This window comes from Borostomias antarcticus (genome assembly GCF_949987555.1).
Source record: "Borostomias antarcticus genome assembly, chromosome: 6".
NCBI lineage: Eukaryota > Metazoa > Chordata > Actinopteri > Stomiiformes > Stomiidae > Borostomias > Borostomias antarcticus.
Genome location: NC_140239.1, coordinates 21,520,343 through 21,546,673, shown reverse-complemented (window position 1 = coordinate 21,546,673; position 26,331 = coordinate 21,520,343). Strand labels below are relative to the sequence as shown.

Here is a 26,331-nt window from a genome sequence, read left to right as displayed (position 1 = left end):
TAGCCCCCCTTATGGGGGGAGGTCATCCCTATATTCCCCGGGTCGTTCCCCGGGCCCTATGTTCCTTCCAAAAAAGGGTTTTATATTCCTCGGGTCCTATGTTCCCCGCGAAACGCGAAAGATAAACGTGATTATGCCATTGCATGATTTAATGCCAAAAGGGGCAGATTATGCACCTATTTTAGAAAGGTTGCATTTTCACCGCAATAATCGCCGAATTCCATGCAAAATATGCGCACATTATTTCACATCAAGTTTCAAAAATGTTGCATGAACTTGACATGGATCAGACATAGCCTAGCCTAGTTAGGCTATGTGATGCGCAATGCATATCGTCTCAGTAGGCTACCTAAAGCAGCTCTGACTATAATGTAGGCTATTCTAGATTATTTTCTGAAGTTAGCCTGTCACCAAATTAGATAACTGTTGTCTATATTTTTTCATAGGCCTATGTGTGTGATGGCCTATTTATTAAACTTCAGTTATTTCAAGCGCATAGTGATTGAGTGACTATCATTTCTACTGCAAGCGGATCCTCTCTCCACAGAGATTTTTTCCCCCAACGGATTTGCACCTCTCATGAGCCATATCCCAACTCACAGCAGGATGGGTTTGGACTGGGACACTGTCAACTTCACGAGGGCATCAAGCAGCTTTTCCATTCATTAACATAAAACCAATAGTAGGCTAGCCTTACAATCTAGAATAGCCTACATTATAGTCAGAGCTGCTTTGGGTAGCCTACTGAGGCGATATGCATTGCGCATCACATAACTAGGCTAGGCTACGTCTGATCCATGTCAAGTTAACATGGAACATTTTTTAAATTTAATGTGAAAAAATGCGGGCATGAAATCATGCAAGCCTCGCATATTTTGCACAGAATTCTGCGATTATTGCAGTGAAAATGCAACCTTTCTAAGATGCATAATCTGCCCCTTTTGGCATTAACATGCGATGGCATAATCACATTTTCTTTCACGTTTCGGGGGTAACATGGACCCGGGGAACATAGGACCCGGGGGAACATAGGACCCGGGGAGAACCCCTTTTTTGGGGGAACATAGGACCCGGGGAACATAAACATGTTGCCCTTATGGGATAGCTTCTTCTGTAGATTTAGCTACTTCCGGTTGTAATGCAAAGCAAATGGAACGCAAAAGTTGAAATATTTTAAAGTACTACCCTGTCAGATACCCAGCGCAACGCAGAGCAGTGCAACGCATCAATGCAGTGGCCTTATAGAGATTATTGACTTACGGCGCAACGTGATGCAGTAATGTGTATGGGCCGTTAGGCCTGATTCATACTCTACACAAGCTACACTGACGCGGCTGTGAATGCGGGCTCTACACAAGTATTTTGGTACACTCTGAGCGCGGTTGCTACACAAGGACGTGTTAACGTCACCTTGCAGAGCCTTACGTAGCTTGCATAGCTCACGTTAGCATAGCTTGCTTAGAGAAGTTCGCTGCAACACGGCTGTTACAGATCAGAGGTGATTGCATTTGCAACTTTTCCCAAATAATAAAAAGGATCAAGGGTAGGAAAAATTATTTCCATCGCATTTGTGTTTTCCCGAATAACTGATTCAGTTACACACCTTATGGAGACCTACACATAGATTAGCCTACGCTGAATGAATGTGAACATGAATATCCGACACAGTGATGTTTCATGTAGTGTCCAAAAACCTTTTAATCGTTCCCTATGTGGTTCACTATATGGGGAATACTACAAAGTGAATAAGGAGCGAGGGAATGAGGGAACAATTTCGAACACAGCTCATGGCAGAGAGCTCACGTTGTCAGAACCATAGAACTCTTAGCCATGTAGGCTAGGGATTGTTGAAGCATTGTGCATGGGTGACATTGAGGATAGATCATGAACAGTGAAGAGGTCTGAATATTTTCTGAATGCCCTATATACACACACACATGTATACATGCCCTCTCTCTCTCACACACACAAACACACACACTCTCTCTTAGCTGTCCATCGTGTTCGATGATGATGCTTGCTCCGGGAAGGGGGTGGGGGGGTTCAGCGACGTTGCTGCTGGTGTCACTTCTTGTGGCTGTCGAGGCCGATGCGTGACCCACACATCCATCCACAGATGGAGCAGGGGAACCTGGATGCCAGGAGAATACCGGCCGCCCTCTGGTGTCGCTGTGCACGCCTCTCGGATCGTCTCTGTTGATTGGTATGGTTTATTTGAGAAACTGCCCTGGCACATGTGACCTGCAAAGCTGATCTGTCAAGTGCCAGAGTTTCAAGCTGCGTGGGGTTGATGTTTGAGCGCTTCAGGAGGGCCTTGGTGTAGTCCTTGTAGCGCCTCTTTTGTCTGCCTGCGGCACGCTTTGCATTACTTAGTTGCCCGTAGAGGACTTGGTGGGACAGGCGGTGGTCAGCATGAGGACAGAGTGGAACTAAGGTAGGTGAAATGATCCACTGTTTTAAGTGGGATACCGTTTATGTGAAAACTGGGGGGTGAGGAAGTTTGGGTAATGAGTAGGGACATGACTTCAGTTTTTTGGATGTTGACCTGAAGACCGAAGGATTGATAAAGAGTGGAGATTGTGTTGAGGGCGTGCTGCTTGGACTCTTGGGCGTGAGCTAAAATGGCGCAGTCATCAGGTTACTGAAGCTCACGGATTTGGCAGGTCTTTGTTTTTGTGTGGGCCTGGAGCCTTCGAATGTTAAAAACACTTCCACCAAGGCGATATTCCAGATGAACACTACCTTCATATCCCAGGGCACAGTGGAAGAGGCAGGTGATGGCAGAGAATAGGAGATTGAAGAGCACTGGTGCAACAGTGCTATATAAACTAAGTTGACTTTGAGTGTGACACAGCACAGTAAAACACCCACAGTACAGTCAGATACACACAGTACCAGACACACAGTACAGTCAGATACACTGCTATAGGTTATACACACTCACAGTACCATCAAGAGATACTGGGATCTGGGTTAGACACACCGATACAAAACAGCCTAGATACTAACCTGCTTCACTTTTCTCATTTTCTCTCTTCCACTTTCTCTCCCTTCCTCTAACCCTCCCTCTCTGTCTACCCCCTCCCTCTCTCTCTTTCTCTAACTCTCTCTTTTTATATCTCTCTCTCTACCCCCCTCTATCTCTGCTCCAGATAACAGCCTTTGATGAGCTCCAGGCAGACTTTAAGGTCCCAATCGATCAGGGTAATCCCCTCCATGCGGTAGGTTTCCATCTTGCTACACTGCTCTATGACTGCTGTATTCCTTTCAAACATACGTATGATGCCAGTGTGTGTGAGCACATGTGTCAAGTGTTTGTCCAGTGTAGTGATTATTTTGCTCCTCCAGTCACGCTGGGAGCAGTGGGTGAGATATGGAGGGTCCCGGCAACAGCTTCAGTTAATGGAGCCATCCGGCATGCTGAAAGATAAAATAAAAACTTGCCAACAACAGGCTCAGACAAGCTCTAATAAAAATAATTAAATATAATAAAATAATAAAAACAAATAAAAATATAGGCTACTATGCAGAGAGGCTCAAGGCGAAACATACAGGCCAGGGCTCTTATAAAAAGAACCTGCTGCGTTGTTAGACAGATGTTAGATAGGCCAGTATAGGTGTAGCGGGAGTCAACAACAGATAGCAGCACAGTGTGTAGGGGTCTAGCTGGGAACGAGACTTACCGGCAAAGGCCCAGCTAGTGGGCCTGCTGTGGTGGAATGACCTCCGGTAAGCACGTTAAAGGCAGAGATGGTACAGGACCGCGGTGATAGCGTCCTGTTTCTGATGTTTCCCAGATTAGGCCGCCAGCGTCACCGCAGCCGGTGTTGTTAGCAGCGTCTCTGTAGCCAACGCGCTAGCACTAACTAGCAGTGTCCATTCCCGACTGAGACTCAAAACTAGCCTACTCGAGAAATCCAAGCATCGGATTAATAAAATAATGACTATGTTAAAATAAATAGATGGAAACCACCAATATGTAAAAACAATCACAAAGCTATGGAGTAAAACTGGATTAAAACGGCAAACTTTCGTCAGAGCAACTCACAGCCAACCAGGAAGTGCAAAAAGGAAATCCACTTCACACGGTATAGGCGGCGAAACACACACACACACACAAAATGGCTAGAGCATCCACTGATGAAGCAGACAGACAGTAGGCAGCATGCATGGGACGCACCTGGGGGCCAACCAAGTGCTCCTGTCCATCTTCGCCAGGGACGGACAGCATTAGCGTTCTGTTCTGCCTGCTTTGTTTTGTATTGGACTCTTTTTGGGGGAAACCCTTGCGAACGGGAGAACATGCAAACTCCGCACAGAAAGGCCCGAAGATCTTCTTGCTGTGAGGCGATAGTACTAGATAGCCTACTGCACCACCGTCCCGCGGTGATTTTAGGGTTCAGTGTCTTACCCAAGGCAACCTGGTCTCACTTAGCAGACTTCAGAATTCAACGTTTGTCCATCGCCTCCAAACGTCAAAATTAGCCTGATCCCTGTATCCCATGTGTTGATGTGGATGGTGCTTGTGTACACTGTGAATAGCTAGCTAGCATCCTAGCGTTAGCTAGCGTTAGAATACGAGCTAGCTAACGATAGCTAGCTAATGCCAACAGTAGCTATAAGAACAGTAGTTAATGCTAGCTAATAATAATGACAGTAAGAATGTAAGCTAGTTAATAATAATGACAGTAAGAATGTGAGCTAGTTGGCTAGCTAGTAGTGTTGTTTGCTAGTTGCTTGTAAAACGTTGTTGTTTGCTAGTTTCGCCACCTATTTTTGCACTCTGTGTTGTCTCACCAAAGTTGTTTGACCCACCCAACCCACCCCCAAAAGCGCTCAGCACGGTGGCAACAAGTGTGTCTGGTTGAGTTGATTGGCAGGGCATGGCCAATTGCATCTGGGTTATTGATTAGAATCGTGGCGTTTTCTTTCTTTCTCCTCCCGAACCTCAGTTATTTCTACCTGCATTTATATGTAGTATATAAGTGTAGAGTACAGGCTATAACTGTACACCTTTTATCCTAAGCTATTAAAGACTGCTGAATCAGACTGGTATGCCTCCAGTTTCCAGGCTAAGATGTTTGTGCCCAAAAGGAATCTGTGTGTAGTTACAGACAATGGACTGGTTTTGATTGAACACCAGACAGATAATGTACATAGATTGGCCAGTAAGTTGGTTCCATTCCTTGGCGTTCCCTCCTGGCTACGGTGGGCATGGTGCCAGCTGATTCCTTAATCATCAGTATGGTGGTGTAGTTAGTTTGGAGGTGACTTTGACTTAGCTACTGCTGCTGCTCCAACAGTGCTGACTGCTGTCTGTACTTTGAGATGAATGGAAAGGAAAGGATAGAGAGAGAGCGAGCATAATTATAGAACGATGAGGAATCGCTATAATGGATAATGGTGTGCTATAAAGGGAAGCGCTTTATAGTAACCATCCGTAATAAGCGTTAAGGGGAGACACCCCAGGTGAATAGGAAAAAAAAAAATCCTTAATAGGTATCACCATCAAACTCCCCCAGTTTGTTAGGTACATTAAGGAGCATCTTTTTTGTATTACAAGTTTTCTGAAATCTTATGGATAAATATGCAAATTAGGCATTATATGCGCTAAATATGCGCTAATTTGCATAATTTCGGGACATACATTTTTTAAACTGGTTCAAGCCAGATTCAAAATTCTTGTTTCATTTTGTTCACATATCCCTATTCAAAACTTTGTTCAAGGGGGATTTTTGATATATCTTTTCTTCACTTCAGAAATCATAAAATACTGTCAATAGTCATAAAAAGACCAATTTTCGCCATGTTTTAGGGATAAACTGTTATATAAATCAGGCTATGAATGAAATTTAAAAAATCCCCCGTGGCCAAGCCCTTCAGAATATGGATTGGAACTAAACTGGAAAGTTAGGTGTATGTAGGTGCTAATCAAGTGGTGGTTTTGATGTCCCTAAGATGAGAAATAACTCATTTTGAGAAAACGGGCTTTGAAAATTTGTATTGTAAAAAAACATACATTTGCATTGTAAACCAATATTTACAAACACAATATCCAATCACATCATTAGTAACAACATTACACAACATCTGAAAACACATAGGGGCGAATTCACTAAAGGATTGCGCAGCTTTTCCTGACGCAAAGCCTGTGCAAATAAGTCAAAAATTATGTTTGCTATTCACAAAGCCCTCGCAAAGGGTGAAATACGGTGTTAACTGCGTTGCGTTCGTCATTGCGTTTCTCTGCGCCGGTGTTATTAGCTGATATTTAAATTAGGTAATATGGGCGGAGAATGTTCCCCTTTCTATGCAAATGAACATTATTGCAAAACCCGCCCAATTCACAAAGATCGGCGCAAATTGCCAACTGCCAATTGCGCAAGGGGTGTCATGGCCAGCCTTTCCACTGATCATGGCAGCAGTGATTGTTGCGAGGCGAATTCGGCATCGCAATGCCAGGCATGTTGTTCGTGAGAGAATATTTAGAAGAAGGTCACTTTTTGATTTAACACTAGAACCACCGCGGTAGCTGTTTGGACACCAGAGCACGCAGCTCTTCAGCCAACTGGAGGATGAAGTCACGTCTAGGGAGGCTCAGTTGACTATGCGTCTCTCCACCCGTCCCCAGCGAGTCCAAGCTCCCCCAATGAATAATACTTATTTATAATAGCCTACATAGCACGAAACTGTGCGTATAATAGTCTATACGCGAAACTGCGCATTCCCTATAGCTGTTCATTGAACGGCTGGGGGCCGATATAGGTATAAATAAATAAAAACATAGCCTAACAATATTTGTTTTATTTGAATGGTCTTGAAAATATTTTGCTTTTGTATCATAGGTGACGGCAGGTATCATCTTCAGCCATGGATGATGACTCCCGTGCGTAATCCTTCCAACATTGGAGAGGCGGCGTACAACCGGGCTCACATCAGGACGCGCGGTGATTGAATGCACATTTGGAATCCTGAAAAGCCGTTTAGATGCCTAGATCGTACCGGTGGGGCAATGTTATACACTCCCCCAAAAGTATGCCAGATCATCGTGCTGCAACTTGCATAACATAAAATGACAATTTTTCCTTTGTTCGTCTTTTTAAATCATTCCACCTCCGTTTGCAGTCTTCCGCGTTTATACACACAAATGGCACTGACTGATTGGGAAATAAAACCCCAAATATGATTTTTTGCGGCAGTCGTGATATTTTTTGCCGAAATCTGTGAGACATGTTTTTGAACCTCGTCCGTGAGGCCTTCAAGTTCGCTGTCTGAAAATCGTATCTTTCTTTTTCTGTCTGCCATCGTCCAGTGATATGCATACGAGTTGTATGCGCTGTATGCGCAGTATTTATAGTCATTTCCTACATCAGCAGCAAATTGCACTCAGCCGCAAACACCGAATGGGCGTGTTTGCGCTGGGATATTATTAGCGCAATGTCTTTAGTGAATAGGTTTTTAAAACGGAGCACATAGCTGGCGCAACTGACGCGCAATGTAATGGTGCAATTAGCGGGCGCAATTTGCTTTAGTGAATTCGCCCCACAGAAACTGAAAACTGAATAACACAGCATGTTGTGGATTCAAAATAGTCCAGGAGTAGACATTTTGTATAGAGAAGCAAGACCTGTTTAGTTGGAAGCCCACTCACCACGTCAAGGTACAGCCCACGAGTGGGGTGTTAGTAAGACGAGACTAGAGACGAGACAATGTTAGTAGGGAAGAGAACATTCCCTTTTAGAAAGCTTGTATTATTTTGTTAAACAGATCATGGACAAAGATAGACACATTTGACGAGGACATGCATGAGAAAACAGGTTATCTAGCTTTTTGTGTTTTTTTAAGCGTTTTACATGGAGAAAACATGAATGAATGAATGAACATGAAGAGTAAGCTGATTCATAAATACACAGGACAAGATGTGGTAAACAATGCAGGGTAAACACCAATAGAAGCTAAATATAGATTGCCAAACAAACAAGTGATATAACCATCGTCAAAAGCAACACCATAGGAGACATCAAGCTACGCCGTCATAGGTCTACAGAGTCACTCCTCAGATGGCACCACACTAGCTATCCACAAAACTGTTCTTGGCAGCTAGTTTGTAGAACCCACTCAGCTGGAGTTCACAAAACTGTTCTTAGCAGCTGGTCTGTAGAACCCACTCAGCTGCAGTCCACAAAACTGTCCTAAAACCACAATATGTTGCGCATGGGGTTGTCATCAGTGAAGCAGACTACCCCATATTGCCGCCTTCATGTTGTCCACTGAACGCTGGTTATTGAGAATTATTGTAATAATTCTCAATAACTGTAATAATTTTGTAACATTTTGCATTTATTGGCAGTCAGCTTACCTACCTCTGGGTCCACATCTGCATATGCCTGCCTAATCTGCTCTCTGCTTCTGTGCAAGGACTCCAGACCTCTCTCTATTTCAGCAACTGAAATTAAAACAGTTTATTTGGTCAGTTTATGGATGCATGTAGAAATGCCACAGGTAGAGAGAGGGAGACTACTGTGCATATGTATAGGCTTCTGATATTGGCTAGAGAGAGAGAGAGAGAGAGAAAGAGGGAACACGTTTCAATAGCCTACCTGTCACCCTCTTGTCATGTTTCTGATACGTTTTCAGATGAAGCCCTTGGATCCCTAACACTTTACTAATCTTTTGGAGAGCTGCATACCCCAACCCTAACTCGTGCGCTACGAGGACCATCCTCACATTGACATCAAATGCAACATCATTCCTAGTTGTATCATGAAGCCGAGTCGATGTGTAGACACTTTTGCGATAGCCATTTCTCACAAAGACTGCACTCTAAGAGCAAAGTACTACAGAACCCACTATTCTGAGGATCTATGTTAATTTTAAGACCAGTCCCTGCACAATTAGGACAAATCAACCCAGTTATCAGCTCATTCAAACGCGCCGCATCTCTCTGCTGCTCACTGGACATGCTAACGCTAGCCTCATCTCCCTGCTGCTCACTGGACATGCTAGCACCGGCTAATGACAACTTGCGCGAATAGGCACTTTATATCTCATAAATGTAAACCTTTCCATTTAGTTTCTCTTGTTTTCTGTTCAACCTTGCGGGCAAACACTGTTGTCGTTGTTGCTTATTACGTTAAGAACGCTTTACAGACGGCATTGTTTGGATTAGATATAAGGAAGTGGAAACGTGTCACATGACGCACTGAACCAATCACGTTCTCAGAAATCAACAACAGCCAATGAGATTTCACGCTTAGCATCAAACCCGCCTTTGTATTTCCACGATTGGTTGCTGATACAAATGAAACTATCAGGTTTAGTTGCGATAACATCAAGCTAGAGAGAGAGAGCTTTCCAATGATAGCTCACATGAGCGGATCCAAAAGACGGCCGTGGTCTGGTTCGTTGCGAAAAAATGCTAACTTTTGGTGATTTTAGGAAGAATCTACAGACGCAAACAGACTAAATGAAGTAAAATAAACATCTAAATCTCAAATTTGACCAGGGCGTTGAAAAACGATGTTTTCACCTACCGTGTCTCCCCTTAATTAATAGGTAATAAGGACTTTATAAGTCCTTATAAGATGCTTATAAGACATTATTATGTGTTAATAAGACTATATTCATGTTTAATAATAGCATAATAAACACGCTTATTGATAGATTATAAGCATTAGTTAATAGGTAATAAGGATCTTATAAACCATTAAAAAAAAAAACCAAAGTAACACAAATGATGTGTTTGATGTCAATTGTGTAGATTTGGAGCTACCTGCTCAGAACTACAATTTCTAGTTCTGCATTTTTCTATGGCCACCCACATGTAAAAGTTGGGCAGCACCCACACTCCAGAAAGAAAACATCAACACTGTGTGGATGACCTGCTTACGACCATGGCAGAAGGAAAGTCTACTACTGGAATCGGACATACCGTACTGTATGTGGCTATCTGTATGAGCCAGAAAACAGCGAGTAAGAGTTCAAACGTATTGAGGAGGCTAAAGCAGCTGTAGCTGTGAATCCAGCTCTGCCACTTGGCGATGATGAGGAGCCCGAACCTGCTCAAGCGGGATTGAAGTGGTGGTATCACTGCTTGCATTGTCAGCCGATGGAAAATGAAATGGAGTTGCTTTGCTGCAGCGAATTTCACCGATGCCAGTTTCTTCTTGAAGAAATCGCTGAACTGGCAGAGGAAGGGGCAACAACCTGTGAGGTGAACTGGAAACGCCAGTCAAAGCCATTCGGGAGAAACAAACGGCTAAGAATGAAGTAAGCATTTTATTACTAACACAGCAATTTAGAAGTAATTTTATATAATAGGCCTACTGGACTCGGATCGAATTCAGTAAACAGAGGTGAACATTTGTGTCTAACATGTTGTCTAGATGAACGGAGAGCCCTTCTGTGATCAACAATGATTTTCTGGCTGATATACTGTATTTGGGATATAATCCCACTAGTACAACAGCATACAGTTACAAGTGAAAGGGCCTCCGGTATTCAATTCATTCATTCAATCATACACTTCACATTTCCCTCAGTCCAGCATCCATTGTTCACTGCAAACTACCTACTCAAACTATTTGCTTATGTTTGCAAACGTCCGTGGCGAACAGAAAGGTAACTGAATAAATTTGAAAATAGTTTGCAAATGTTTGCGATTGTTTGCTATGTTCGCTGAATTCGAAAGCAATCAGAGTTTTGATTCCCGCTCTAAACTGTCTTATTCGTTCACCGCAAACTAACTGAAAAAAGTTTAAAATAGTTTGCAAATGTTCGCTATGTTCGGTGAATTTGAATGCACCTGGGGTTATGAGTCCCATTCTACTGTCTTATTGGTACCTGTTGTTACTGGGCCGGCAGAGCTAATGTAACCTAGAAGTTCATTGTCATGATGTAATGTGCAGTATAGGCTACTGTAGGCATAAATAAGCTTGCCTTGCTAATGCTCTTTTTTTGTAGACAGTATTGCGTGAAGGCCTATTGCCATTTCCTGGAGTGGATCTTGCAGGGCGAGAAACTTGGGAGAGGCAACTCCCTTGTGTTTCCAGTCTACATTGTCTATTCCATCAGAGCACAGTTTCCATCACCTGACGGAATGTACTGTAGCCAACTGTGGATTCCAAGAGACTGCAGAGGCTCAAGGTGCACTGTGACTTGAGCCAACATGTAACTTTTTATTTTTTTAAATTTGTAATTCAAATTTTCTCTGATTAAAACGTATCAATAAATGTATGTTGGTTGTGATTTGTTTAATAGCCAAAGTGCTGTTACTCTAGAGCAGCGGTCCCCAACCTTTTTTGCACCATGGACCAGTTTCATATTGACAATATTTCAGGGGGGGGCTTAAGGCTGATTATTCTTTAGTAGTCATTAGTAACTAACAAGTAATTTGTTGTTCTGCATAAGTTATTCTTCATGGTATGATATAATATAATATATAATTATTATTAGGATATAATTTTAGTCTTTTTTATGTAGGCCCATTATGCCACTTGCACACTAATGTTTGTGCCAGACTAGTGTCATAGAAATTATAGTTTCATCATCTCCTTTTGTAATTCACCACCTCCCTCCACTTTTCACATAGCTGTGCTAACCTAATTCATGACAGGATGACCTCCAGGAGGTCCACACACCTAGAAATCTGTCTACTCCAGAATAACCATCCTTTGTCCCTTTGTCTCCAAGAAATGACCGCCTTTTCTCATGTCACGTGTCTGTATTCTCGACCACGCCTGCCATTTCATATGACGTACAATGGGTTAGCCAATCACATCCTCAAAGCGCCGTACCTGTGTTTTGCTTGAATATAAGGCTGCGCATGACAAGCTTTGAATTCACTTCTTTGGGATACCACTCATGTGCGTTGTCCGGAAGTCCTTGTGCTCGTATGTTTTCTCAATAAACCAGACTTAACCTGTTTGAGCAAATCTTGGTAAATCCTTTTTGACTAGATAAGTTAAAATCCATTACACTAGGCCTACATGATCCTATTTTCCAAGCCTAATTATTGTGGGCCTTTAGTCGGCCTAGTAGGCCTGTGCAATAATGCAAATAAAAATAACATGCATAGCATTGATGCGATGGCTATGAAAATGTAACCTACTGGTGCAAGTGCCTTATGCAATACAATTACGGCCAACACAAAGTTATGAAAACGGGGATGTTTGACCTGATGTCTTAATATAAACCATATAATTAGGAAATGAGGGGACTTTGAAAGTGGGAAAGAGAGGCTGCATGAACGTGCCTGTGTGGGACTCGGACGGAGCCAGAGTGAGAGATGGGAGGTGAAGAGAGGAGAAAATAAAAGAGAAGAAAAGGGAGAGGAGAAAATAAAAGAGAGTAGAAGAGAAGAGAGGGGATAAGAGAAGAGAGGAGAAGAGAGTAGAGGAGGGAGGATGAAGCCCAGATCTGCTCAGAGAACATGAAATAACTGGGTTAGAGCTAGAGCTGGGGACTGGAGAGAGAGAGAGAGAGAGAGGGGTGTGTGTGTTTGTGTGTGCAGACCGAACCTCTGCAGCTTCATTTAAATATATCCTCTTCCCTCACTTCCCCTTCTCACAGAAATCTGATTGTTCTCTTCAGTCAGCAGTCAAACTATGTTTCTGAAGTGTATTTAAAGCTGCAATCACTGATTTTATTCACATTGTCACAACTAATTAAAACCAGCTGATATCTGATTGTTTCACTGAGCCATAGCGTCCTACTTCAAATACTCGTCCCTACCGATCGCCTGTCTGTTGTTATTCCAGCATTTCTGCTTGTAATGTCAATAGCCGGCCCATACCTTTGCTCCGCCCCTGTGCCTTTTATGGCTCTGGCCATTTGTGTTAGCCATTTGTTTGTAAGCAAGTCTCTTACTGCCATCTAGCAGAGTTTATTGGTAAAATAAAACCACTGACTGCAGTTTTAAGCAAATCTCAATAAAGAAAAAATCCACTGACTTCATATACTTTACTTCCACCTTAGCTGAAGAGGGGAGGGGGGAGGGTGAAGGAGAGGAGTGGAGGATCAGGGCATTGTTCACTCCCACATCATACTGTATGCTGCAACAACAATTACTGACGACGTGCAAATTCGAGCTCTAAAGCAAAATAAAATAAAAAGTATGTTTTAGTTTTACTATTTAAATTCAATTTTTAAACATTTAATTATTTAATAGTTTTACTATTGATTGAAATGCACAAAAGGTTTCTGATCTATGAAATAAAATAAGTCTTGAAATGAAATTAAGATGCACAGATTAGTATCTCCTTAGTAGGTCAGTGTGTAATAGTAAATGGAAATCTAGCGGGTTGATAGGATTTGATAAAAAAATATCAGTTTTGGTGAAAGTTTTTTGAAAATGAGAGAAATCATTCAGGTTGTTTTCCATCATTTACCATTTGCCATGACATTTATTAAAGGAGTAGTAAGGGCAAAATGCATGTTTATCCCTGTTTTAAGGTTACTTATGATCATATACAATGGTTCAGATCAAAACGTTGACAAAACTAGCACTTTTGAGAAAGTCTGATAACTGCTCTACCACCCTGTTGGTCATACAATGGATGTGGGTGGGCGCCGTGAAAAATCATTCAAAAACATGTTAAACTCTCAATTTCAAAGACAAGAAACTCACCGAGGTGTTAGTTGGCGTTCTGTCATATAATTCGCCATAAAGTAAGATTCTAGTTCATCTGGAAAGGCTTTTTTAAAATATTTAGCATAGAACTATTTAGTCGCAGCACATACGTGTGTAAACTTCCACAAACTAGGTAGCCTAGCAACATAAACAATAACAATAGCTACCGTTAGTAGTTCCGCTTCCTGAATCCCCTCTGCAGATTGATCTACACATCTACAACGGTTGCTTCAATACAAGTGAATGGATTTCATAAAATGAACAATAAAACCCTATAGGATTCATACTTTGCGGCAAATTTGATGTCAGAACACCAACGGACACCAATTACCCCCTCGGTGAGCTTCTTGTCTTTGAAATCGATAGTTTAACATGTTTTTGAATGATTTGGTAACACTTTATAATAATGATGTGTTATAACACATTTATAAGCTAATAGTAGATAGTAAACTAATCATGAATTAAGCATTTGTATATGTTTGTAAATGATTAATAAATAGTTTGTAACTTAAGTTATACAACATTTGTAAGCTATTAGTAGATAATTTACTCATTATGACCAAACCATTAGTAGATAGTAAACTAATCATGAATTAAGCATTTGTATATATTTGAAAATGATTATTAAATAGTTTGTAACTTAAGTTATAAATCATTTGTAAGCTATTAGTAGATAATTTGCTCATCATGAACAAACCATGAATATACATTTGTCAATGATTATCCAATAATTTATAACTCATTAGTACATAATTTGAAAATGTACTACTTGACCATGTTTTACACAAGGTCAACCTTATTTGTAAATTATTAGTGAAATATTCAAAGATGTTATCTAATGTGTAATAACATTTGTAAATGCGTAAAAAAAACTCACAATACCTTCATTTGTTTTTTCATGTTTAACAAATCCTTTATAAAACATTCTTAAAAGATCTATAGATCATTGTCAGTTGTTATTGTGGGCCCTAATCTAAAGTGAAGACTATTCATTATTTAGAAATGTCAGTTAATGTTTATAAATTATTTGACTTTTTACTCACCTGTTATGAACGATCTGGCTTTTATGAACGAAGTTCACTTTAGATTAGGGCACACAATAGCGTCTGCAAATGATTTATCGTTTTTCTTTCTAAATGTCTAGCAAATCATTTGTTAAACATGATAAGAGAAGTCTAGTAAGTGCTTTGTGTCTTCATAAAAGCCAGATCGTTCATAACAGGTGAGTTCTAAATAATGAATAGTCTTCACTTTAGAGTAGGGCCCACAATAACAACTGACAGTGATCTATAGATATTTTAAGAATGTTTCATAAAGCATTTGTTAAACATGAAAAAACAAATGAAGGTATTGTGAGTTTTTTTTTACGCATCTACAAATGTTATTACACATTAGATAACATCTTTCAATATTTCACTAATAATTTACAAATAAGGTTGATCTTGTGTAAAAAAAATATCTACTAATAGCTTACAAATGATATATAACTTAAGTTACAAACTATTTAATAATCATTTTCAAATATGTACAAATGCTTAATTCATGATTAGTTTACTATCTACTAATGGTTTGTTCATGATGAGTAAATTATCTACTAATAGCTTACAAATGTTGTATAACCTAAGTTACAAACTATTTATTAATCATTTACAAACATATAAAAATGCTTAATTCATGATTAATTTACTATCTACTATTAGCTTATAAATGTGTTATAACACATTGTTATTATAAAGTGTTACCAACGATTTTTCAAGGTGCCCACCCACATCCATTGTATGACCAAAAGGGTGGTAGAGCAATTATCAGACTTTCTCAAAAGTGCTAGTTTTGTCAACGTTTTGATCTGAACCATTGTATATGATCATAAGTAACCTTAAAACAGGGCTAAACATGCATTTTCCCTTTACTACTCCTTTAAGCTTCTGATTCGAATGTGAAATACGTTATAAAAACATTAATTTGGCTAAATCGAATTATATCTACCAGAGTCCTGGCTCCAAGTCCCAGGGTCTGGAGGTGGCGGGGTGCTAGACTATTGTGCTGTAGGCATCACTAGCATGACAAAGTTTCAGTGCCACATACAGACACATACATACATACATACACACACACACACACACACACACACACACACACACACACACACACACACACACACAGACAGACTGGTAGAAACACACACACACGCAGACTGGTTGATACACACACACACAGCAGAGTCTGCTAATAGCTCAGGCAGAGGTGGGAGCCAGCCCCCAGCATGTCTCTTTTACACAGGGAAAATCCACCAAGTAAATCCATACGAAACAAACACTAAAACACTAAGACCCAATGTTGTAGCCACTGCTAATAATTTGATACTGGACCCCGAGGGTCTTTATTACCAAGCCACACGTGACACACACAACACACGTGAGTGAGTGGCAACACAGCATTCACAACACACACACACTTAAACACTTTTCTTTTAGTGGTCGCCAGTGGAATTTGTCCTCTGCATTTCTCCCATCCAAGCTTTCCTCTTCCAGGGCCAGCCAGGAGTAGTGGGCAGCCTCATTAGTGGCAACCGGGGACCAAGTCCAAGTACTCAGTCCAAGTCGTGGTCAGGGACATGACTGAAGAGCATCTGTTGTTCTGCACCTCCCGATCTCCAGCCGGCTCTCTTCCTCCCGAGCTATGCGCCGCCCCTACTCTCTAATGCTGTTATACTGTATCATTTGAAGATACCTGTAGGAGAGGAGAAGAGAGGAGAGAAAGACAGAGGAGAGAAGTAGAGAGGAAAGGAGATGAGAGAAGGAGAGAGGAGAGGACAGACGAGAGGAAAGGAGTTATGTGCAACTGGAAATGTGAAATGTCCACTAGGTCAACCATACTGCTTGTTTGCCATGGTAATGTATTTTTAATTACAGACACGTAACTGTTTCCTGTGTAACCTTTGATCTTTGCAGAGGGAGAGACTGCGGAACATTGAGAGGATCTGCAACCTGCTGAGAAAGGTGTGTACACTGAACTAAAGACTTCCCATTTATCCACTTCCTGTGTGTGTGTGTGTGTGTGTTTGTGTGCGTGTGTGCGTGCGTGCGTGCGTGTGTGTGTGTGTACATAATATGCGTATGTGTGTCCATTGCAGTGTGCTTCCATTATCAATGTTGTTAACATGTGGTCCAAGGCTCCCCTACCCTCCCTGGGGATGTGCCTGTGAGCCACTCTGGAGGTCAGGGACTAGAGGAGGGAGCTCTGCAGCCCCCGGTCCCTACATGAGACCACTGTCTATTCTATCTAGAGGGGTCTACTTTACATAGTCCCAAACACAGACCATTGTCTGGTCAATCTAGAGACATCTACATAGTCCCAAATAGAGACTGCTGTCTGGTCAGACTAGAGGGGTCCACATAGTTCAAAACACAGACCGCTGTCTGGTCAGACTAGAGGGGTCTACATAGTCCCAAACACAGACCACTGTCTGGTCAGACTAGAGAGGTCTACATAGTCCCAAACAAAGACCACTGTCTGCCTTCTTTATAATGTATTAGAGCACTGAGCACCCTGGAATATGCTGGGGTATTCTCAGCACAGCTGAATCTGAAAGGTGCAGTCACTTCCTCCCACACTTCCCTGAAGTGGCTGCTGTAGCATGCACACTGGTGAGGTGCAGGTTAGGCTACCCCACAGTCTGAAGTTAAGGTTTGCAGGGATTTGAGTTGTTTCGTCCAACAGCAATTGACTTGCTCTGAGGATGTGTTCCAGGACTGTGAGAGAGCTGTTTTGCTGAGGATGACACCAGCTGGGGAGAGTTAGTCTTCCACATGCCTCACCCAGTGCTCTGCTGTGTTGTCACAGCAACAGAACAAACCTCAGAGAGCTCATTTGTCTTTCCATTTTATTTTTGCCACACATTCTCTCGCCCTCTTTCTCTCTCCCCCTCTCTCTCTCTCTCCCTCTCTCTTTCTCTACCTCTCCCTCCCTCTCTCTCTCTCTCTCTGTCTCAGATGCAGACACATGCAGACGCACACAAACACCACAAACGACTTTCCTTTACACACCCTCTCTCTCTGCCTTCCTCAGCAGAGGAGTCCTCAGCAGTGTTGAGTGTTCATTAAGGCACTTGAGTCTGTCTCACTACCTCTGCTCCCAGAATGCCATGTTGAGAGCCTCACTTGTTCCATCTTTATTGTCCTCACTATCTTTCCTTCTCTCTCTCTCTTTTTCTCTCTCTCTCTCCTCTTCTCTCCTCTCCTCTACTCAGAGTAGTTCCAGACCTCTGATACCTGGTGTGCTCAGAACAGAGTAGTGTAGACAGTCTCGTCAGTAGTCTCCCAGTCCCAGCCTCAGCTCCAGCCCCAGATCTCTATGTCTATCTCTCCCTCTTTCTGTCTCCCTCTTTCTCCTTCTCTCTGTCTCTCCCCCACTCTCCCTCTCTTCCTCCTCCTTTCCCTCTCTCCATCGTTGCTTTACAGTTTGTTCTCCCTCAGTGTGAGTGTCGAGGTGAATTTCTCTCCCAGCTGAGGAGATGTTGGGTTAGGGTTAGCTCATGATGCTGTTGATGAGACTGGGGAAACATCTCCTGTCACTGGCTGCCTGCAGGAACACACTACACTCCTTTTGCCTGCACTAAAGGCCTTGGTTGGAAGACACAACACCGTCCTCTGCTTCTTGTCTCATCACTGGGACCATGGATGTGTTGGTGTGTGTGTGTGTGTGTGTGTGTGTGTGTGTGTGTGTGTGTGTGTGTGTGTGTGTGTGTCTGCGTGTGCGTGTGTTATTCTGAGTTTAGGACGAGAAGACATATTGACTGTTGGCTGACAGTTTGGCTTCCCCCATTATATGCTGTGGAAAAGCTGAAAAAGTGAGAGCCAGTCTTTCCTTCTCTTCTGATATAAAACACTTTCAGAAGATGTATGTACTGTACATTTCTGTTTATGTAGATTGGTAATGTACAGCCTGCCAGCCAGGTAGAAAGAGACACTGAAAGTTCCCCCAAATCATTGTCTCAGATTGCTGCTCCACTTACTCATGTGAACACTGTAGTGGACGCTGTGAACATGGCAGAAGATAAATGTTCATCTGGCATTGCTCTCAAAACGTGCCTGTTCAGAACAGTTGATTGCTTGGCCTCCGGTTTTGCTGCTTGCAGCTTTCTCGAGACCCGCTCATCCAAACAAGTTCACACTTGACACTGAGCAGTACACCACATTCAACTTCATTCAGTGTCTGGCAGACAGACAGAGAGTCCTTCCATTATAGTATGATGAACACATTATGGTTCTGCATGAGTGCAGCAGACCAGAGATGATGGTTCCACCAAAGTGGTTTTGATGGAAGTGTGTAACTGTGTAGTTTCTGTTTCTTGGAGGCTGTTCTGTAATGATTGACTATAGAAATCAGAGCATCAGATTGAGTTTTTGTGATTCCATGCAATAAAACCCCCAGCACTCTCTCTCTCTCTCTCTTTCTCTCTCTCTCTCTCTCTCTCTCTCTCTGTTTCTCTCTAAATTCAATTCAAATAGCTTTATTGGCATGGCATATTGTACAAGGTAAATATTGCGTTCAGACAAACGTGTGTATTCTATGTTTAAGCATGGCTAAAACGTGAAACTGAGCCATTTAAACAAGTGCCTCTACTTGTCTATTCTACATTTTCCTTGTGACACCAGGTTGGTATATATGACTGTGTGTCCCTTTGGCTTTGGCACCTGGCCAGGGGTGCTATGCCTCCCTCCCCTAGTACTACTGGAAGTTTGTCATCATCAGACAACATGTCGAACAATGAATACTTGATTTAATTGTAACACCACCGATAGGGCCCTGGCCTCAGGCTGAGAGTGGCAGTGTGCTGCCTTCTGCAGCTGTGGTTCTGCTGCACTTGTTCTCCTCTCTACCCTGACACAGCCTAGCTCCACCTCACAGTCCAGAGAAACAACACAGTCAGAGCCTAGAGAGCACAGCTCATCTCTCTTTAAAGTGCCCCTGGACAGAGAGAGAGAGAGAGAGAGAGAGAGACTCTAAAGTGAGGTTGGATTCCCAGCAGGAGGGAAATAGAACAGAGAAGCTTTCTCCAGGTACGTGGCTGGGTTTAAATGAGGCCTGTATATGCATGGGTGAGAACAAAACTCTAGAAAAACAACCACATTGGAGCATCAGTGCTTATTATCTTAGATGCAGCCTTTAAACGGCCCCTTGAACAATGCAACATTAAATATTCACCCCTCTCGGGTCGAGTGTGTCAGGTCATATGGCACGCTGTCAGACGAAAGACACTTTCTCTGAGGGGATTAAAATAGGAGCGCTCAATCTATAATCAGCTTGTAGGACGGCGTCCCTTTGTTTTGGGTTTGGCGTGATCTGTGAGCGGAGAGAGGGGGTGAGTGGGTGGGGCCGAACCATTATCTTGTCACACCAAGGCGCTGTGCAGTCAGCTGACAGGCGAGAGAACATCCACTTGGCTCTGCTGAAGAACGGCAAACATCTTATCATTAGCTATAGCAGACACGCAGAGTGTTCTGATCTGATCTTGTAATCAGTTGTATTCAGTACTACTGTCTACTCCATCTGATATCTCCTCCTGTCTCCCCCTGGCATTTCTCTGTTCAGCGTTCCTCTCTTGGTGTGTCTGTGGATAAGAGAAAAGGTGAGCTGGCATATGGACACACATGTAGACCCACCTGAGACAGATGTTGCACTTAGACCCTGAGCATGTCTCCTTGGTCTAACAGATTCCTCCTCTTAGAGGAATTGGTATCTTTTAAGGAGAAAATACGTATAGTGTAAATATGTATAAATATTCCGCCGTTCTTAATTACAGCGTTGCCATTAACGAGGACAGTAATTGGACAGTTGGGTTTCTTTTGATCTTCTCTGGTGGAGAAAATTTGCTGTTGCTAAAATGAGAGCTATAGACCAGATTAGTCACACACGACAACAAGCTGGGTGGGGAACGATATCGCATATGTGATTGTATGTATGTTTCCCAAGGTTTACATGGGGATGTGTAGAGGGCAGTTTGTTGGGAGCTGACTTCCTGTTCACTGTTCATACAGTTCTTAGTTCTTGTATTGGTACCTGGTGGGATCCTCCAGATACAGTCACATGCCTCAAGATACAGCCACATGCCAAAGTGTTTTATACCATCCTGCAACCATAGACTGCTGACTTCTGATATGGACATCCAGTACTGTACCCTTTTTCTTACCTCCCTCGCATGTCCTCTCTATGTTTGAGCTTTGGTGACGGTGACCACACAGAATAAACAAAACCTGTCTCCTCCTCTCTGAATGGACCTTTCTCTGACCAGCCACCTCTTTCACCAGACACCTCACATTCCTCTCTCACCAACCTCTCTCCCTCTCTCTCTTTTTCTGACCACCCATCTCTTTCACCAGACACCTCACATCCCTCTCTCGACAATCTCTCCCTCTCTCTCACCAACCTCTCTCTTTCTCTTACCAGCCACCTCTTTCACCAGATACCTCACATCCCTCTCTCCACCACCGCTTCTCCCTCTCTCTCTCTCTCTCTCTCTCTCCCTCTCTCACCAACCTCTCTCTTTCTCTTGCTCTCTCTTTCTCCTTCTCTCTCTTTCTCTTACCAGCCATCTCTTTAACCAGATATCTCACATCCCATGCCCACCACCGTTTTGATGACACGTTCTATCTGAGCCTGGCTGCCTGTCTTTCTCTCCCCTCCTGTCGTGTCCTCCAGACTGCCTGTCCCATGGTGCTGCTGGAGAGGGGAGTGTGTGTGCTGACAGATACATGTGTTCTTACAGCCCTGGTCCTGCTCCAGACTCTGGTATTTACTGTTAAGAGCTAATTGCCTGCTGCTCTAGAAGATGCTCAATAACAACCCTAAAGTAAAAGGAGAGAAGAAGAGAAGAGAGGAGGAGAGAAGAGAGCAGAGGGAAGGAGAGGAGGAGAGAGGAGAGGGGAGGAGAACAGAGGAGAGAAGAGGAGATGAGAGGAGACAAGAGGGGAGGGTTAGCCAGTCAGCCCAGACTCCTGATGTGCTGGCAGTCCCAGGGAGTCTGTCTGCAGAGTTATTTTTGACAATTCATCCAGACGTTCTTGAACTTTGGCTAATGGGCCTTAAGCAGGTGTTCCTTTTAATTGGCCCAAAGGTTGAGACCTGTTTCGCCACTGGCTGAGGGGGCATCACTCTTTCCTTCTCTCTGGCGTGGTTAAAAGCAGTAGACGCAGATTTGATGTTAAAATATGAGGTGTGTTAAGGAGGAGGAGTTTGTGGTGTTTCTTGTTCACCATGGGAGAGTTATTTGGGTAGAGAAATGTGTGGAAGAGACAAAAACTACCATGTTCATGTGAAGGGTGTCAGTGTGAAAACTAAAATCTTTGCAGCAGATGTTTGATTTCTCCTCCAGGACAAAAGCTCTGTGATATAGCCTTGTCTGCAAACCCACAGAGCTTACAAGCCTACAAGTCCAGCAAACCTTTTTTTTGTGTGTGTGTGTGTGTGTGTGTGTGTGTCTGTTCCATACAAAATAGTCATCCAGTGAAGTGAAGCTGCTGATAGAAGCTTTAAGAGCTCCAGGGGTTCACATGTGTAGGGAGAGATCCTCAGGGCAGCAGACCCAGGGACAGAGCTCTCATTCCAGCCACACATCACCCAGATGGGCCCCTCCAGGCTCCACACAGCTGCAGATAACCCCCACTCATACTTCTTTGTAGGGTTCCTATCATCTGTACACAGTGCCTCAGTCTCTTCTTTGTCTGTTTGTAACTGTTGGTGCTCCAGCGAGAAGCTACATGTTCCAGGCATGGTGTCTGATTATAGTGTGGTACTGCATGCCACATGAGTGTAGCCTGTTCCAGACATGTCAGATGATTAAAGCATGCTCCAGTCATGTTGTGTGATGGTAGTGTGTTTCAGTCATATTGCGTGTTTATAGCGTGCTTCAGTCATGTCGCGTGATTGTAGCCTGTTCCAGTCATGTCGGGTGATTATAGCGTGCTCCAGTCATTTTGCGTGATTGTAGCATGTTCCAGTCATGTGACATGATTGTAGTGTGCTCGAGTCATGTCACATGATTGTAGCATGTTCCAGGCATGTAGCGTGATTGTAGCATGTTCCAGTCATGTGGCATGATTGTAGCATGTTTCAGTCATGTCGCGTGATTGTAGCATGTTCCAGTCATGTCAAATTATTGTAGTGTATCCATCATGTCACATGGTTGTAGCATGTTCCAGTCATGTTGCGTGATTGTAGATGCTCCAGTCATGTCGCATGATTGTAGATGTTCCAGTCATGTTGCATGATTGTAGCATGTTCCAGTCAAGTCACATGATTGTAGCATGTTCCAGTCATGTTGCGTGATTGTAGCATGTTCCAGTCATGTCGTGTGATTGTAGCATGTTCCAGTCATGTCATGTGATTGTAGCATGTTCCAGTCATGTTGCGTGATTGTAGCATGTTCCAGTCATGTCTCGTGATTGTAGCATGTTCCAGTCATGTCGCATGATTGTACTGGGGTTTTGCTGGACATTGTGTTCATAATAATAATTTGTAACATAGCCGATAGAAAAGATTAGTGTGGCAATTTGTATTTTAATTTTGTGCTCTGTGTGTGTGTGTGTGTGTGTGTGTGTGTGTGTCTGTGTGTGTGTGTGTGTGTGTGTGTGAGTGAAGCGTCTAGTGCAGTAGCATAGTAGTATAGAGATGTTTGTAGTTAGTGCATGCTGCATGCTGCTTTCTGCTTGCTACTCTCTGTTTACAGCTACCGCCGCCAGCTAGCCCCCCTTGGGGGGTGAAAAGAGGAGCCGAGTGCGTAAGTCTCCTCTTGCTGATACACAGCCTCTCCACCACCAAGACTCCTGCAGTGCCTCCCCGTGGCCACAGATGGTAACTGGGTACCTGCAGACCCAGGCTAAACTGGAGGGGATCTCGGAGCAGCAGTGGGCCCCAGAAACATGGTGTATAAGCCCACCATTGTGTGGACACGCCCTGACATCCGTCAATCACTGCCCCAACTATGAGTAAATAGCCCCACTGCCTTGTGGGTAAGCCTATTAGGCAAGGCTAAGGGAGCACTCCCTGACAGAAAACTGACGCGCTGGCGGTGCGCAATAGGCGGGCCTTAAAAGACCAAGGACCTGGCAGCCTCCTGCAGCCATTATGGGGGACTGGTCGTCATGGCCCCACCCATGCTACCGGGTTTACCTCATCGTGGTGAAGATAGTGCTACTGGGAAGAGCACACCTCCTATGGCACTTGAAAACATCCTTGCGCAGGTATCCACCTCTGACCATGGTGAACAGTACCTGGACCTTACATCTGCACGACAACAGCACAGGATATATAGTCGTTAACAGCTGGGGCTGAGTGGCAGCTGTTTTTGGCAGACCCTATGCATTTGAGCAGCCCTATTTAGGGACCGCACTGCTCACCCCAATTGGGGAAGGGCCTAGAAAAGGTGGCCTAAATAATCTCCACTCAACCTTGCTTGGATAGGATGCCGCACCTATCAGGCCATTTCATTCCCGTGGTCGAAATAAAAACACAAAACCATGCAACTTGAAACTGGCAACATGGAATATAAGGACTCTCCTGGACTCGTATGGCAGCTCTGATAGACCCCATAGGAGAACAGCCTTGGTTGCTGCTGAGACTCACTGAAACACCTGTTGGCATTAGTGAGAGAATAATGACCCTCCGTATCCCCCTGGTCAAGAACCGCTTCACCACACTTCTCAGTGCTTATGCACCAACCCTGTGATCCGAGAATGAGGCCAAGGATTCCTTCTACCAGTCACTGGACGAGGCTCTTCGTCGTCCCCAAGAATGATAAGATCTTCTTGCTTGGGGATTTTAACGCCCGAGTGGGACAAAACAGCAGGATATGGAGTGGGTTGCTTGTGGCTGCGAAGACCCAAAAGGAGGCAGCGAGATTGCACCTGCCTGGAAAACCCTGATGCAAGAAATGACTTTCATCGCTCCCTGGTTGAGAAACTAGAGGGGATGGAGTTTTCCTTGAGTTCACCTGAGAACACCATGGACTAGAGGTGGAACTCTATTAGCTTGGCTCTCTGTGAGCAGCCGAAACGATCGGCTATAAGAGCAAGAACCACCAAGACTGGTTTGATTACATCTCGGACACCATCCATGACTTGCTGAAGGACATGCACAGAGCACATCAGGCAACCTTAAAGAACCCCTCATCCAGCAGCACTAGGCAGCAATGGCAGAGAGCTCAGCGGGAAGTACACAGGGCTACTCAGATCATGCAAAATGAGTGTTGGACAAAAAGGCACCCGAAATCCGGTCTTTTGCCGATAAAAATGAAATGCTTTTATAATGCTGTCAAGAAGATCTACGGCCCAATCAACCGCTGCATCACCCCCCTGAAATCAACAGACGGTCCGACAGACCTGAAGGACCAGCATAGCATCCTGCTGAGATGGGCTGAACATTTTGGCACCCTGCTTAATCAGGACTCTGATGCAGACCCCACCGTTCTCGACGACCTGCCCACAGTTCCTCCTACACACAATCTAGACCAGCCCTCGACCTTCCTGGAGGTCCTATCAACTATCCGTTCCCTCAAAAACAACAAGTCCCCTGGTAATGACAACATCCCTGCTGAGCTGCTGAAACAAGGAGGCTACCTCTGTACAAGAGCATTGCATAAGTGCATCACCAAGGTCTGGGCCGATGACAACATCCCACAACAATGGAGAGATGCCAATATTGTCACTATTTATAAAAACAAGGGTGACAAGGCTGTCTGTGGCAACAGTAGGGGCATTTGAAAGCCTTCAACTCTGTCTAGAGAGAACTTTTATGAGAAGTCCTTCTCAGGTTCGGCTGCCCCAATAAATTTGTCAACATCCTCCGCCAATTTCATGATGGAATTACTGCTCGGGTGACTATAGGAGGACAAGAGTCTTCCCCCTTCCCTGTACATATAGGGGTTAGGCAGGGGTGTGTGCTAGCACCAGTACTTTTTAACATCTTCCTGCTATGTGTCACCCAGCTTCTCCACAAGGAGATTGAGGACAGCAGCGGTGTGGCAGTGGACTTTTGTCTAGATGGCAACCTCTTTTAATATAAGGAGGCTCCAGGCAACCACCAAACTGCAAAGGGAGAGAGTCCTTGAGCTACAGTATGCTGATGACTTTGCTCTTGTATCTCACAGCCCACAAGACATCCAGTCTGTTCTTACCGCTGTGGTAAGAGTGTATAGCAGGATGGGACTGACCGTCAACACCATCAAAACGGAAGTGGTTTGCCAGTGGAGCGCCAACATCCCATCTACACCACTGTCATAGAAATTGTAATTTCACTCTACCTCCCTCAACCTTTCACATGCAATACCCCAAGCATTTATAACAGGATGACCTCTCCAGGAGGTCGAGACACCTCAGACCTTGTCTGCCCTAGAATAACCTTTCTTTGTTCCATTGTCCCTGCAAGATTTAACTCCCTTTCTCATATCACGTGCCTGTACTCTTGACCACTGTTGATGATGTCCGCCACTTTATTATGACATGTACAGATGGGTTAGCCAATCACATCCCTGGTTGCATCATACCTGTGTATTGCTTGAATATAAGACCCCGCAACACTCTTCTGCTTCACTGTTGAATACCACTCACGTGCGTTATCCTGAAGTCCTTGCGCTCGTATGTTTTCTCAATGAATCAGACTTAACCTCTTTGAGCGAACCTTGGCAAATCTTTTACTTTCGATCA

The 26,331-nt window shown here is 43.7% G+C and overlaps 1 protein-coding gene across 1 annotated transcript in view; it reads left to right on the top strand.

Annotated features, from left to right (window-relative positions):
- cnih3 (cornichon family AMPA receptor auxiliary protein 3) overlaps nt 1-26,331 on the top strand; it is a gene marked incomplete at both ends in the record, with an annotated part of 45,418 nt that overhangs the window by 5,588 nt on the left and 13,499 nt on the right. The window contains 2 exons of the mRNA XM_084440323.1: nt 3,153-3,221; nt 16,582-16,629. Coding sequence (XP_084296449.1) covers nt 3,153-3,221; nt 16,582-16,629 — 117 coding nt within the window. The remainder of the gene's footprint in view (nt 1-3,152; nt 3,222-16,581; nt 16,630-26,331) is intronic.